The 15,806-nt window shown below is 45.8% G+C and overlaps 1 protein-coding gene across 1 annotated transcript in view; it reads left to right on the top strand.

Moving 5' to 3' along the window:
• Positions 1-15,806, top strand: part of LOC119455871 (N-chimaerin) — a 43,033-nt gene that overhangs the window by 15,356 nt on the left and 11,871 nt on the right. Inside the window, exons 8-11 of the mRNA XM_037717385.2 lie at positions 1,290-1,374; positions 11,597-11,770; positions 14,663-14,740; positions 14,870-15,007. Of these exons, the coding sequence (XP_037573313.1) occupies positions 1,290-1,374; positions 11,597-11,770; positions 14,663-14,740; positions 14,870-15,007 (475 nt within the window). The remainder of the gene's footprint in view (positions 1-1,289; positions 1,375-11,596; positions 11,771-14,662; positions 14,741-14,869; positions 15,008-15,806) is intronic.

The following is a 15,806-nucleotide window of genomic DNA, read 5'->3' as shown; positions in this document are numbered from 1 at the left end:
GCAGTGCAACACACGCGCAGTGTAATCTAGCAGATGCGATATGGGTAACAAAACACAATTGAGAGTTAAAATATTTCTTCCGCCTCACTTTTGTTGTGCTGCTGGTTCCATAATGTGGATTTTCGCAATGTCACTTCACCCAGTATGAGAATAATGAGGCGGGTGTGATGAGATGGAGGAGGTTTCTGGATACTTGTTTTTTCCATCCTATGCCTCATTGTGTAACGAACCTGCGGGGGTGCAAATGCCCTGTATGGCATTTGAAGACCTAGGAGTCACTAAAAATGAATAAGTTTTGCTTATAAAGTATGTTCATATGCTTACGTTATGATGATCACAATTGGTTTAAATTGTACACTGAACAACTGAAAGAAAAGGGGGACAAGAAAATTTAATGTTCTAATGCATTGGGTTCACTTGAGTTTTCTGTTCAAAATTTTGGCGAAAAGCTATAATGGTGGCTTGTGCACGAAGTAGGAGGTGGAGTGAGTGTATGTAAATGTTGGGCAAATCACCCTTTCTTATTTATCATCTTCAGTGCATTCTGCATGTCAAGCGACTGCGATTATAGACTAGACAAATTTAATAGGTGCTTCTCAAGTAAAGACTGTCAGTGTACCAAGTCGCAGTCAATTTGATCCTATTTTCTTATGATGCTCACATTAGATACATTATGTGTTGTACTAGTATGACATTTAGCCATGCTGTAGTCAGTTTTTATTTTTGTTCATGTGGTAAGTGCGATTTTACCTTAATTATGTTTGTTCTTTATCAAGACAGATTTCTATTCAATGCTGAACTAAGAATGATGCCTGACGAAGAGGATGGCATTGATGCATAAAACCAGAACGCTTGTACAGCTCTGCACAACCTCATGCTAACATTACAAAACTGCAATAGAACAGAATTGGGGTATCAACTTTGCTGAAGGAAACAAAATAAGGACTTTGAGTTCGATTTGTTAGCAAACAAAGCACCAATTCGAAACCTGTACCTTCTGTCATCCCCATTATAGTTGATAACTTGAAGCACCACCTTCCCCTTTAGTAGTTTTGCTTGGAATTCTACGTAAATTTGCTTTTAGAGGCATGGAGTTGGTTGAATACATCTATCAAGTTAAAAGTAGACAAAGCAAAGTTTGTCATGTGAAAAGAGCTTGGTGGGATAATTACCTAAGCTTAATAGTTCATGCAAATTAAGCTTTCTTCATTTTGCTCCAATTTCATGCGTATATTATAAAAGACAGGACATGTTTAAAAACAGTTATCTATTCATTTGCCTTGCAACAGGTAAATAACTTCAAAGGCCTTCCTTGGTGTGACTTCTGTGGCAACTTCATGTGGGGCCTGATAGCCCAGGGCGTACGTTGTGAAGGTATGTTTATATTACTTTTTCTTTTTATTATTATTAGAGGTGGGTGAAGATCAACTTTTTCAAATACAAATACAACACTTGAATAGTCAAACACAGACATGTATGGTCGTCATATCACTTCTGATAATTATATTTTTATTTTAGATTTAGAAACATGTGAAGGTAGTGATAATTCTGGATAGTTAACCAGATGCAGAACAGTAACCAGACTTTCATGGTTGGTTTTTACAAAATATTTGGGTAGTTTCGAATATTAGAAAATACCGAATAGCTCATTTTTGAATACGAATATGAATACATATACAGTAAAATCTCGATGATACGAATCTCGCGGGGTCGCATGAAATATTCGTATCACCCGAAATTCGTATCATCAAAACATACACAATATCAAGAAAAATGAATTTATTTTTACCCAAAAAGATTGCTAATAGTGGATCCCCATTGATACCTTCCTCGCTGCTGAGTTTTTCCGGCTGCTACGTCGCGTTTTCGCGGTCCCGACCTAAATCCCATGGACTTCCATGTATAGTCGTATCGCGATAATTCAAACTCGAAGGAACCAAAAATTTGTTCGAATTAAAAGGACTTATTTTTGAAATATTCGTGCACCATAGCACGATGTACGAACGGTGCGATTCGTGAAATATCGCGGCGCGCGAGCACATATCGAGCGAAGGCCACGAAACTGCCCGAGTCGGCCAACGCTCCCTTCGCGATAAGGGCAGGAAACGAAACTTCAGGGAGCGGGCGGCGCAGGCACGGCGTGATATAGAGATTGTGGTTGTGAAGAGCAGGGGAGGCAACACGGCGACGGGCGTCGCAGGTGAGGGAGGAGGGCGGCAGGGAAGCGGATTTAGCCTCGGCAACTCTGTCGCTTCGGTGGCTCCCCTTGCCCTCCCTCTCAACACCCTCGTAGCCCCCTCACATTCGACTGTCTCCGTGCACGCCCGCCGCTCCCGGCGCCAGCTTAGCCCGCTCCCCGAAGTTTCGTTTTTTGCCATTGAACCGAGCGTTGGCCGGACTGGGCCTCCGCCGTTGCTACCCTCTGTGCTGCAGCCATAGCGTTGGCTGAGACTTCGGCACGTACACACGTGTTCCGGCACCACGCAGAAACAGTGACCTTGCCATGACGCCGCGGTTCTTATTCTTTTTTTTTTTCTCCACGCGGCGTTGAGGGGTCTTGCCTAAGCTTTTGCACTATGGCGTTGTCGGGGAGCAATGCCGGTCGAAGGCGCCGCGACGTGATTTGGCATGCTGCTGAGAGCATTGTCGGTGTGCGCTATGTTCGAATTAACAATCGCAAATGCTTTTGCGTTAGAATTACCAGGCGTTCCCCGTGATACTTCGCCAATCTATAATGTCCCTGCATGTTACGTTGCGTTTGAATGTGGCGGTCACGTAAATTTAGTGGTGCCGCCAGTTTGTACATTGCAACAAGCGACCGATGCATTGCAACAAGCGACCGGAGCGTTGCAACAAGCGACCGGAGCGTCGCCCCTTCGAACGTTGTTCTCTTTTTCACCTCCTGTCGCGTGCCATTCATCCGATCCTCGAGCACGAGCCACCGGTCTGTCAGCACGTGGTGTGGGTACGTGCGGCGCAGCGTTGCCTTGCGGTGCCCTGCTTGACGCTTGTGTTGCAGCGGTTCTTTGAGACACAGCTATAATGCTCGGGCATCATTTCGTTCTCAGTGTCCTGGCGGCAGTATTTACCTGTGCACGCGTGACACCGTAATTTAGTTAGTATGCCTATGCTTACAAGTTTATACTGCCAGTAAAATTGCTATCCTTACTTCATGCAACTGTTTACCAATTTGTTATCGCAATCGTTGCTTCGCCGTTGTGGCTGCTGCAGCGGTCCTCGTCGTCTTTCTTTCTGGTCAAAGCGTCAACTAGGCTGTGATGTGGTCCGACCCGCTCGACGTTGGGACCAATGAGAGATTGCGCGACGTGGCCGGTTGCTTGGCGACTATGGATCCCGCCCAGATCCCGCTCTGCCGGCTTGTCTGTGCCGGTCGCTCTGCTGGCTTGGCTGCTGCCGCTGTTGCTCACGCGTTCGTATGATCCGCAGTGGCGTGGCAACGCGTTTGTAACAGCTCGATTTTTTCCGTATTGAGAGCAATGTATTTCGGCCGGGGAATGTTACGAATTCGTATCACACCAAAATTCGTACCAGCCGTGATCGTATCACTGGGGTCTTACTGTATATATGGTACTTCCTCCGCCAACATAAACTTGATCCTGGCCAATGGATTGTGTGTTGCAATCTGCTAGAAGTAGCTCAACACACTGAGACGAAACCAGCTCATCAATGGAATTGCTAGAAAATGAAAAATAACATCGACGAGCTGAGATCGTCCTTGGCCATTTTTATCAGAAATGCGTGGACGAACCCAGCTCGGTCTATGGCACGGAACGGTTTAAGCATAGCATTATGCACTCATGCGATTTCGACTCATTTTATCAATGGCTCTCAAACTTTGAATTCTTAATCCTTTCATGGGTAAAAAGGTCATACCTGAAGTAAGTATCAACAATGTTTTTTGTATGCAAGCCTGAAAATGCACGAGAATGAGTAGGGGTATGTGACATCATCTCTTGTACAACCATGGATTGCGATTTGCCATCAACCGGTTATATCATCTATCTACCACTAGGCTAAACAATATGGCAGCCCATGATGCCTCGTTTTGTCTATGTGCAGCCACAGAGCTTTTCATTTGAGAGGAAATTTCAGCCTTGTAAGTTCATAACAAGCTTCAGCATGCATGTGGCAACACATGCATGAGCTTGAGCAGTGTGCGAAGATGGCTCTAACGTTTTAAAGATGGCTCGACAAGCATTGAAGATCGTTCTCGATTGGTTGCTCTTGGATAGCCACAACTGGAGCCAGCAAGGAGACCATTGATGCACTCATCAAAGAAGACAGGCGGGTAACAGTTGAATAAACAGGCTTGAAATAGGGCACAGTGCAGTTCAGGAGATGACTGACAGCTTAGATTTGATGACACAAGTTCGGGAGGACTTCTGCTTGCATGTTGTGTTTCTTGTAAATTTGAGTTTTATTAATTCATTATGGGCTCATTTCAAGTTTCCCTTTTAATAGATTGTGTACAACATAAAAGTAGAAAAACCTTATCTTTTACTTGGGAGTGCCGAATATCGCATATACAGTAGCTACTAGCAAAGTGAATGCACTCACATAATAAACACACCTCCAACTTTGCTCTGCGAAATTAGGATTTTTTCCGTCCATAATAATTGCACCCCCATCCTTGGTCCTGTGCAGTTCCGCACACAAGCAGCTGTGCTTTAGTTTCCCGGATCGCTCGTTTTGGCTGACGGTGATAGTGCATGCCATCGAGAGCCATTTCTCAGTGAAAAAAAAATTGTGCTTTCCACTGTGGTGCCAGTGGGACAGCCAATCAAAACGACACGTAGTTCCACAGCTAGAAGCGAGTCAACTGGTGAGCTGTACATTAACCCTATATTTATAGTGAAGCTCTTCTTTGCCTAACTCTCTGCAATTTGGTGCGCCATGGTAGTGGTAGTGGTGGTCATTGGCTGTCTCGCCGAGTAGAAGCTTGAGTGGAAACAGCGCAAAATAACAGTACGTGAAAAAGGGACAGACAACGTTGCTGTTATTTTGGGCTGTTTCCACTCGAGTCATGAACCAACCAGCCAAAATGCATACACTTCCGGAGTAGAAGCTGTCAACATCGAGGATACATTCACTTTCGCAAGGTTTCGCGTGACTCGGCATTGAACGCAGCGTTTACCATGGAGGGAGGCAATAAACACCTCCATGATATATACATTCTACAGCATTTCTGACACTGTGTCAAGAACGCTTTCTGCTGTCTGTATCAACACGTCATTTGCCAAGTCATGCAGAACCTCGTGAAGCTGATGGCACCACAGAAAGGGATGGCTAGAGAATATCACCTCTAAATAAAACTTACTTTTGCTCTCCAAGGCTTGCCACTGTGGCTGATGGCCGTTACAGGGATGCCTTCATTGGCAAAATATGCTGTGTTTCTTATTGGGATGCGCCGTTTTGTCTTGCTGGAACATCAAACCTTTACTTACACTGATTCCCACAGTGCATGGGATCTGTGTGATTTTTTTTTTCTATTTACAGCATTGTCCGTTTCTCTCCTTTCTGCCGGTCTTCTGTTCGGAAAATGAAACGTATCGTCCGAAAATCGTATTATCCGAAATACAGTGCTCCTATAAAACATTGGCCGGGAAATGAACAAAAAACGTATTACCTAAAAAACGTATCATGCAGAATCACATCAACGAGATTCCACTGTATATGGCCAGTTTTAAGTCAAAGGCCGTAGAGTATGGCGTAGAACATCGGAATCATGCTGCTGGAAGGTGTTTCGGTGTTGATGAATTTCATGTGCGCTACTGTTAAGCAGGACGACTAGCTGCTCGCTACATATTGGATGTGTTGCACCTTCCATGCGCAGAAGACCAGAAAGCTGTCACTGTTTATAAATACAGTCGAACCCACTTATACCAGTATTCGAGTGCCACGAAAATTTCATTGTTATAACCGATAATTGTTATAACCGGGTTGCATGAAAAAAATGGCAGAGCTATTGTGAGAAAACCATAACGGCGGGGACGCCAATGTCCCTACCCAGCTATTATTTTTTCCCCCAGTGTCGCCAGATCACCGCCCATCGCGATGTAGACAGTGCTCTTCATCCTCGACAGCTTTGCACTGAGTAAAAACGAAACTATTGTTTGCCATGGCCGCTGTCGACACGATTAGGGACAGCGACCTTGCGGTTCTAAAGGCACGCGGCCGACGCACGCAGAGTCAAAACGAAACTACCATTTGCTGAAACTGCAGACGAAACTGTTGTCGCTATCAACGCGATCATGCATGGCGATGACTCAGTTATGAAGGCACGCGGACCAAGTCAAAACAAAACTACTGTTTGCTGCAACCGCTGCAGATGAAATCGTGGCCACTATCGACTTGATCATGAATGGTGACTATGCAGTCAGGAAGGCACGTGGCCAACACGGTGCTAAGCGCAGCGGTAAACGCAAGAATAAAGGCTTTAAAGTTTAAAGGCACAAATTGGCATGAAGCCTTCTGGCGTTGTCATTCCTGTACGATTTTCACTGATGACTACAGCGATGTGAACTCCATCGCTTTGTTTCGGTGGACACTAACGTCGTTTTGGTTCTATTATGTCGCACATTTTGCGGCGCTCCGGCAGCCCCAGGGCCCCAGCGCTATCAGAGCAGTTGGTGCGGTCCATTCATATTTCCAAAGGTTGTGCGGCACAGAGCTATGGGCGCCAATCATTCGGGTTCGGAGAGGTGGAAGGGCAACGGGACAGATGCATGCGAGGCTGGCAAGGCGGAGAAGGATGGAAAACAGCGTGCGGCGGCCTGCAATTGCTAACATTCTTTTTTTTCTTTTTTCTTTTCAAAGAGTTCGCATTCCATTCCCTGACGGCACGGACACCCAGTAGCCAGACTTCATCGTTATAACCTATAATGGGGCATGGAGGCATTGTAGTAAGTGGGCTATTTCACCATAGAAAACATACAAAAGTTGACGGTGCAGCAGCTTCTCATTGTTATAATCGATATATTGTTAAAACTGGTATCGTTATAAGTGGGTTCGACTGTAATGGACGCGTACCGGGTGCTGAGGTATTTGAAAACACAATGTTGTCTTCAGGTAGAGAAGAATATCTCCAGCAAAAACAGACATATTTTCACCAAGCTTTCGGAAATACTTTTCTTGCAGTTTATTTGCACAATTACTCAATGAATCTGCCATCCGCAGCAATAACCGATTCAATTCGGAAATGGCTGCATGCATGGATCAGGTGGTCCTTAGAGATGTTCGCCATTGAGTCAGCAATGGCAGCCTTCAGCGAGTGTTTTGTATTACAGTAAAAGCTCGATGATACGATCACAGGCTAATACGAATTTCCGGATGATACGAACTTTTCTGTGGTCCCGGCCGAGCCCCATTACTTTGAAACGTGCTAGAGAACGATTGTTACGAATCGATTTTCAGCCTGCGTCGGTTGATACGAATAAACGCCGCCCCACCGACGGCCGCGAAAGAGAACAGCGCGCAGTCACGCGCTTTCTCTCCTCTTTTGGTGCGGAGGCGCGGCGCCCGACAGCGCGGACTCCGCGGCTGGGCGCGAAGAGTTTGAAGCGGTGGCGCTTCAAGAAATAAATGCTTGTTACGTACATGTGCCTGAGTGAGTTCACCTCTGACTCTTTAATTTAGCTACAGTCGAATCTCGTTAATTTGAACACGCTTACTTCGAACATACCGCGTACCGACAATGCTCTTAGCAGCGCGCCAAATAACGCGGCGGCGCCTCTGACCGGCATTGCTCCGACACCGCCATAGAGCAAAAGCTCAGGAGAGACCCCTCAATGCCGCGCGCGAAGGAACGGGGAAAAAAAAAAAATTCCCCCTCTCAAATTGCAAGGTCGCCGTTTCTGCATCGCGCCGGAACAAGCGTGTACGTGCCGACTAGAGTGTTCTAGACAACCGTATTCTAGCACACACTAGTGCTGACGTCTCAGCCATGCGGATAAAATGGCAGTGAACCCTTCTCCTCTATTTTCAAGTCACATGTTGACCTGGCACGCTGCGGCAGCAGCGCAGAGGGAAGCAGCGGCGGAGGCACAGTCGGGCCAACGAAACTGCCACGCCCGCAAACGCTCGCTTCCCGATAACGGCAGAAAACGAAACTTCAGGGGGCGGCTAAAATAAGCTGGCGCCAGCACGGCGGCGGGCGCGCACGGAGATGTGCGCGCGGAGTCGAAGGTGAGAGAGCTACGAGGGAGTTGAGAGGGAGGGCGAGGGGAGCCACCGAAGCGGCGGAGTTGACGCGGCCATATCCGCTTCCCTGCCGCCCTCCTCCCTCACCTTCGACGGTCTCCGCGCGCACCCGTGTGCCGGCGCCGCCCGCTCGCTCCCTGAAGCTTCGTTTTCTGTCCTTATCGGGAAGCGACCGTTAGCCGCCGGCGTGGGGAGTTTCGTGGCTCGCGCTTGCTATGCGCTTGCGCGCCACGATATTTCACGACTCGCACCGTTCGTGCATCGTGCTATGGTGCACGAATACTTCAAAAATACGTCCTTTTAATTCGAACAAATTTTCGGGCCCCTTCGAGTTCGAATTATCGAGATTCGACAGTAGTTTTAATTGTGTTTCGATGATACGAATTTCGGTTAATACGAATATTTTTCGTGACCCCGTGAGATTCGTATCATCGAGCTTTTACTGTATGTGGCTTTTTGTTGGCCTCTCTCTCAAAGACGCCCCAGACATAGCAATTGAGCGGATTTAAATCTGGAGAACTAGGAGGCCACAAGTTGGGAGTGACGCGGTCGTAAAAATTGTCAGCCAGCCACACCTGGGTGACGCAGGCGTTGTGGGAGGGAGCCGAATCTTGCTGAAAGACATAATAAGGTCTTCATTTCGAAACAGTCTCTAACCAGGGCTTTACAACAGTGACAAGCACCTCAGCTTTAATGCGGAGTCCTTCTGCAAAAAAGTGTGGCGGAATGACATCACCCTCGTTGCTGACGACGGCTAACACCATCATAGACAACGAAAATTTTGGGTGCATCACTGCAGCCACCTTATTAGCGCTTGCGAAAAGCCACCTGTCGTTACGGCGGTTAACTTTTTAGTCTTGGTCAAAGTTCTTTTCATCTGAAAAAAAAAACAAAGCATTCCAGGCTCCTCAGGTCTCTCTAGCTTGCTTAGCAAGCGCTTGGACCGGAGCAGACTATTCTCTCGAGTTTTATCGAGCATGAATTGCCCCTCCTCATGACATAGGAATGGTACCTCAAGTCCTCAAGTGCAGCGAGCCTGCCAGTCGACTCTGCGACTTGGAGCTCTTTTGCAATGGCCCGCATTGCCTTCCCTGGGTCGTCACTCACGATGACTTGCAGCTGCCGGACAAAATTGGGGGTTCTGACGATGTCTGACTGCTGACTGTGCTTTTTTCTTTTCACCACAGATGCCACGTCACTGCCAGAACACATCAGTTCTGTCCGCACCTTGTAAACGAAAGTCTTTGCTGCGTTCAGAAAGGTGGCAATTTTCACATCGCTGTGGTGTGTGTCTAGGGCGACGAGGACTGCATGGGATTTCATTTCCTGCGTCAACCTGTACACTTCTATCTTTGAACAAACTGTGCAGTATCAATGATAAGGGGTCAACCAACAAGAAGCCTCACGCCTAGATAGATATGATGAGCCTGCTGGTGTCAATGGCGATAAAGAACAGTGTTCTCAAATACCTCGTGCACCCGGTATATTTACTGCAAAGCTAAGTTATCTAATGCACATTTTAGGCATTACTGCTTCACTTTTCAAATTTTTCTGTTTCGAGAAGGTTTCCATAAAATTTACCCAGCATGTTAAATGCACCCCCAACTTTGCTATGGTTTGCTGAAAAAGGAAGCATGTCCATTATGCCAGTAAGTACAGTAATTCAAACTAGTGTGGATCACAAGAGGTGGGATTGCAACTACTTAAATGGTTGCCTTAGTTCTGATCATGCAGAAGCAAGTGATTAGGCACTGTCAAACTGCAAGCATTCACAAATTGACATATAGAAGTGACAATTTCATAAGGTTGTGCATCAGTGAAGGCCTCGTTTAGCTGTTTTCTGCTGTAATCAAGTCAATTTTAGATAAGCCCAACCAGATAGAACGTGAGAACAGTATGCCAGCAGTTAAGTGTATGTGTGATCAGCTAATCAAAAAAGGAAATTTTTGTTCAGACCATGCCACAGGCAGTGCTTCCAAGCAGAAGAGCAACTGTGACTACATGGGTGGAATTGCAATTGCAGAGTGGACTTCAGCCTGCAAAACTGTTGTTCACGCAGGCAGACAATTTTGTACCGTATTTTCCAGTCTATAACTCGCACCTTTGTATAAGACACACCCCTCTCGAAACGGCAGTTTTTCCAGAAAAAAATGTATATAAGTTACACCGGTGTATAAGACGCACCTGTTCGCTCAATAAGCGATTTAAATAAGTTCACTCCATGACTGCGGGTCACGCGCAAGTGTATGAGTGCCATATATTTTCACTCTATGCGCATTTATGCCGTCGTGGTTGCCGCGATGTTCCGTATAAAGTCCAAGGGCGATAACATCATCCCCGCGCGCTGTATGCTGTATGTGCGAGTAAAAGTGTCTGACGGTGAGCCGAATCGCGCACAAGGGAGGAAAGTGAGAAGGCAGCGCGGAAGGAGGGGGGGCGGCGGCTTGTACTCTGCTTGCAATTGCGTAGTTTGCGCAGCGGCGCGCGCCATATTTTGACAGTGATCTGCAGCTGCGACGAATTCGAGGTTGGCCGACTTGCGGTCGGTCTGCCGCCGCTTGCGTTGCTGCTCTGTCCTTTTCGCAAGGCTCTCGGGAACTCGATCACATGAAGAACGTACCCGCCACCTCGATAGCACGCACAGAACCCATAGCAATTAAGTCAACCAGTGCGCTTCGCGTGGTCATAACATCGAATCCGATTTTGAAGGCAGTTTTTCCTGAAAAAAAAACGTACATAAGTCGCACCGTTCTATAAGACGCACCGACGAAAAATTCAGAAAAAAAAAGCGTCTTATACACCGGAAAGTACGGTACTGATAAAGATCAATGAGAGGGAATTCGAAGACAAGGAGACACAGAAAAAAATGCTTGCATGTTAACTACCAGCCACGCACAGTGTCTCAGCATCTGACCTGTGGCCTCCGCTGCTTGACACTACATCTTGGTTTCAACTTGCAGCCATGGAGGCTGTATTTCAGTAAAAAAACTGAAGACTGCCTATGTGCTTAGATTTTAATGCATATTAGGAACTTGGAAGTTTTCAAAATAATAGTATGGAGCCACTACAGTATTCTGCATACTGTAGTTGTCATCATTAGCAGGGCGCTAAGTTGAACTGAGTGCCACATCTCCTCTTCAGATAGAAAAAAACAGTACAAATATAGAACTAGGGAAATACTGCTTGTATGCGCTGCATTACCTGTGTTTTTCTTTCTGGGCGTCACTTTATCATTGTTGCCTTTCCTCTCAGCATAGTCACTTGTGTTTGGGGCAGGGCTGCCAGCTAGAGCAAAGCTGGTTTCTCTTGGTTTTCACTTCGCTATGAAGATTTTTCCACAGCAAGAAGTGATAATCCTGCAGTGCTCTCTTTGCAGACTGTGGCTTCAGTGCACACAACCGGTGTTCAGAGAAAGTGCCAAATGACTGCTTGCCAGACACCAAGTATGTCAAGCGGGTCTTTGGGGTGGACCTGACTACCCTGGTAAAAGCACACAATACTCCTCGGCCGTTCGTTTTGGATATGTGTATCAAGGAGATTGAGCAGAGAGGTGAGCCCTGTGAAGCCTTTGCTGTGTACGGGACTTAGGATGCTCTTGTGACTTCTTTTCTGAAGCAACAGTAGATGGTCCTTACAGCCAAATATTGAGTCATGCAAAAGTCTTGTCAACGTCCATTAATTTCACATTTGATCGGACTGACGCAATTGATCAAATTATCCGGCAGGTTGAATTAAACAAAAGGCATAAAAGAAGCCAATACAGACTGCTGTTTTATTTGACACTACGGTAAAACCTCGACAATTTGACCCTACTTAAATCGGAAAATAAGGTAATCCAGACTCGCCCTCTGCTGCCGGCAAGTGTATGAATTGTTGATGGCATCAAACTCTCGTTAATTTGGACGTATTTGGCCACGCACTGGTTAATTCAGACAACCTTTGGAATGCACCGAGCATGGAGCGCCGTAAATATGCGACACATAAGAGCTAAATCGGTGCTAGCATCCAACAGAAACTAAGCTGTGGAGTCAGCTATAGTCATGAGTGCGAATCGTACGAGAACGATGGGTCATACAGCAATGACAGGCGCACTCCCCTGTCTCTGAGGCCAAGCTTTACCACCACACATGATTCGCATTACCCGTGCGCCTTCAGAACTGCATGGTTGCCGTCCATTATCACGTCAATATCAACAACGTATCTGTCTTGCGGTGAGCAGAAGTCAGTTTTGTTTTGACTCAGTACAGGGCATGCGTGATGCCACAAACACAAGAAAAGCCGTCAAGGATGAAACGCTTTTCTAGTGTGGCCCACATGCTGGTGTACATCAAACCTGTCGGCTACATTGCGATGGACATTGCGACATTGCGATGGATGGATGACCTGTTGCCAATCAGCTCACTGGTGAAAGAATAATGACTAGTGAAAAGCACATCTACTCAGATGAAAACGTGGGGCTCGCGCCGCGGTCACATTGTGAAGGTAGTTTCGAGGCTGTTGTCGTTGGGAGTGATTGTCAGTCACAAGATGATGAACTTTGCAGCTTCCGCGTTGATTTTGTGCTAATAGCGGGGTTGCAGATTTATTCAGTAAGTGAAGGCAAATTGGTGTAGTAAGCATTTGTCTTTTGTTTTATTGATAGTACCGTATTTATTCGAATATAAGGCGAGGATTTTCCCCTGAATCTTTAACTTCGAAGTCACCCCCCCCGTCTTATATGCGAATTTTGCCAATAGGTGTGGCTTCACGGCAGTGCGAATTTCGCTGTATAGTGTGGCTTTACAGCAGCGCGTGCTGCGATGCCGTGAAGCCACACTGTAAGGCGATATTCGCACTGCTGTGAAGCAACACCTAAAGGCAAAAATTCACATGTAACGCGCAATCCACATGTTGGAGCTCCCTTCCCCCATATTTCGTGGTGGCGTTTTTGCATTTGGCTGTATTAGTAATTGAGTATTTCAGGCAATCCCTGCCTAGTCGAAATAATCGGTTGGCTACTCTATATCGCCTTATATTAGTGTGCATACTTAAGTTTTTTTTTTCTTGGGTCCTCCAACTGGCACCCTCACGTTATAATCATGACCGACTTATAATTGAATAAATACGGTACATTTAATAACTCGACATTAGGTTATTTCAGACATTTTACTAATTTCGTGAAACACGAATTAACAAGCTTTTACTGTACTTGCCTGATTCTAACACCCCCTTTAACCTAACATGCACCCAGTTTTAATGGGTTCAAAATAAAAGAACTAACAAAGAAATGACATTAGAGCTCCTAACAAAGTAGAAGCCTAATGTGCACCCATTATTCTAACAAGAAAAACTGAGTATGCCTCTGGTTCTTGCAATCACAAAAGAATGAAACCAGCAAACTCAATCTTCACCGAATGGAAATTTATATACACTTTATCACCCTCACTCCCATACAGCGCTTTATCGCTGCCTATGGACCACTATGTGTTGTCCTTTGTATGGTCCAGTGTGCATTTGATATTCCGCCTTTATTAAGCAACTCCACGACAGTCGTAAACAGGATGGTAGCTCTCGCCTAGGCTGACCACTCTGCTAGTTTGTCCGGTGATGCTTGCAATTCCCTAGAATGCCAAAAGCATGTGGCGAGAATTGTTCCTGCTTGCTTAGCATGTAAAATAAATTATTTATCTTCTGAATGAGCTTTCGTAATCAAGTACTGAAAGTGGTGTGTCGTTTTGACCTTGCTACATGAAAACTTGTTTTATCGCCAAACTGTGATGGCAGTGGCCATGGCTCTGGCTTGGCTGGCGCTGATGGTAAGATGTTTTCTTGTACACACAGCGAAGATGGTTTTGGTCCCGTATCCGACTGCAACGTGCCAGCAATTTCTGAACCAATTTTTCTGGGAAAAAATGCATCTGTTAGGATCGCATAAATACTGTGATCATTCATTGCAAGCTGCCATTTGTGCTTGAAAGTCTTGCTAGGACAAGCTGAAAGTAAGTGTTTAATGCATTCACCATCCCCTAAGCTCCATCAAGACAAACCCTGCCACTGTTAGGATCATCATTGGGGTCAGGTGTGTGTATCTTGACCAGTGAAGTTCGAATTATCTGGCCAAGGCTAATTTCAGTACTGAGATAACGAAAGTTTGGGTTCATAGGGTGGTATGGGTGCCAGCCGAGACTTTCAGTTAAAATTGAATAACTGAAATGTCAAATTAACCTGAAGCAATATGTGCAGCAGGCACCCCACTGAGCACTAGAGCTTCCTTGGCAAGCGAAGACATTCTTTAAAGGGTGTTGTATGTACCCTTATATTTTTTGCCTTGCGTAAATAAGCTGCATGTAAAGCACAATGTGGTTTAAAGCTTGGCAAAAGAAGAAATCGCCTGTACTCTGTGAGCTTACTTTTCATTTGTGTAAGCTTGTTTAAAGAGAATGTTTTTTTCTATTTCTTGCAGGTTTAGATACGGAAGGCATTTATCGTGTATCTGGATTTAGTGATGAAATAGAAGCTTTGAGGATGTCATTTGAAAAAGGTAACAATTGATTTTACTATTAGATATTTAATTGCATTTCTATGTTGTTCACTATTTGTTGTAGTTACATGAGTAAACATACCTTTATTATGCAAACTCTGTTATCAACATTTTCCTGGCTTGCTGCAGATGGAGAAAGTGCACCATTGAGTGCATCGACATATGAAGACGTCCATGTAGTGGCAGGTGCCCTAAAACTGTTTCTGAGGTTGCTGCCAATACCCCTGATCACGTTCGACAGCTATACAAAGTTTTTTGATGCAGTCAGTAAGTACATGTAACTTACTTTTCAACTTTGTTTTTCATGTGAAAGTACCATTTCTAAAACCATATACAGTAGAACTTCGTTGATAGGATCCTGTTACGTATGATTTCCCAGCGCCAACGTTCGCGATCGAGAACCCAAAAAATGACCCAATAGAGCTACGCTTATTTTTTACCGTTCATACTTCCCGGAAAACACGAGCTTTTGGCACCAATGTTCAGTACATCGCCAAACTGCTATCGTATGATACGTTTTCCGGCCTCTAGATCCCACGTAAACAAAGAATGCACGAGGCGTGCACGATCGAGAACAGTAGCCGCCCGCTGCATCAGCTTCCCCGCAATACTCGCCCGCTCGTCTCACGTGAAAACGCCGGCGCGCACTCACTTTCTTATTCCAGTCCCAGCAAACCTCCTGCCGGGTCCTCGCACGCCGCATTCACAGCTGTTGCTGCCAATATTGCTATAAGCATATTCACCTATCTGTTTCACAGTGCGTGGGGCGCAGTGCCGTTGGAAGCGTATTGCATGCTTTTAGTAGGTGGTAACCTAAACGCGCGGCCATTATCTGCTGCAGGCGGCGTGATGTGAGAGTCATGTTTTGTTCCGGTGGCATTCGGCGTCGCCCACCAGTTCGATTTCGTTTCGGTTTCCTGTCGCCGTCTTAAAACACTACATAATAGAAAAAGAACAAAACGCATCTCGGGCTGCCAGAGCCCCACCAGCTTACGTATATGTCAACTAGAGTTGGAGTCTGTCAAAATTTTTAGTTACTTCGGATCATACGTTGTCCTGGTTACTA

The sequence above is a fragment of the Dermacentor silvarum genome, chromosome 6 (assembly GCF_013339745.2).
Source record: "Dermacentor silvarum isolate Dsil-2018 chromosome 6, BIME_Dsil_1.4, whole genome shotgun sequence".
Classification (NCBI taxonomy): domain Eukaryota; kingdom Metazoa; phylum Arthropoda; class Arachnida; order Ixodida; family Ixodidae; genus Dermacentor; species Dermacentor silvarum.
Note: the sequence above shows the minus strand (reverse complement) of the source record. Positions and strands in the feature narration are given on the sequence as shown.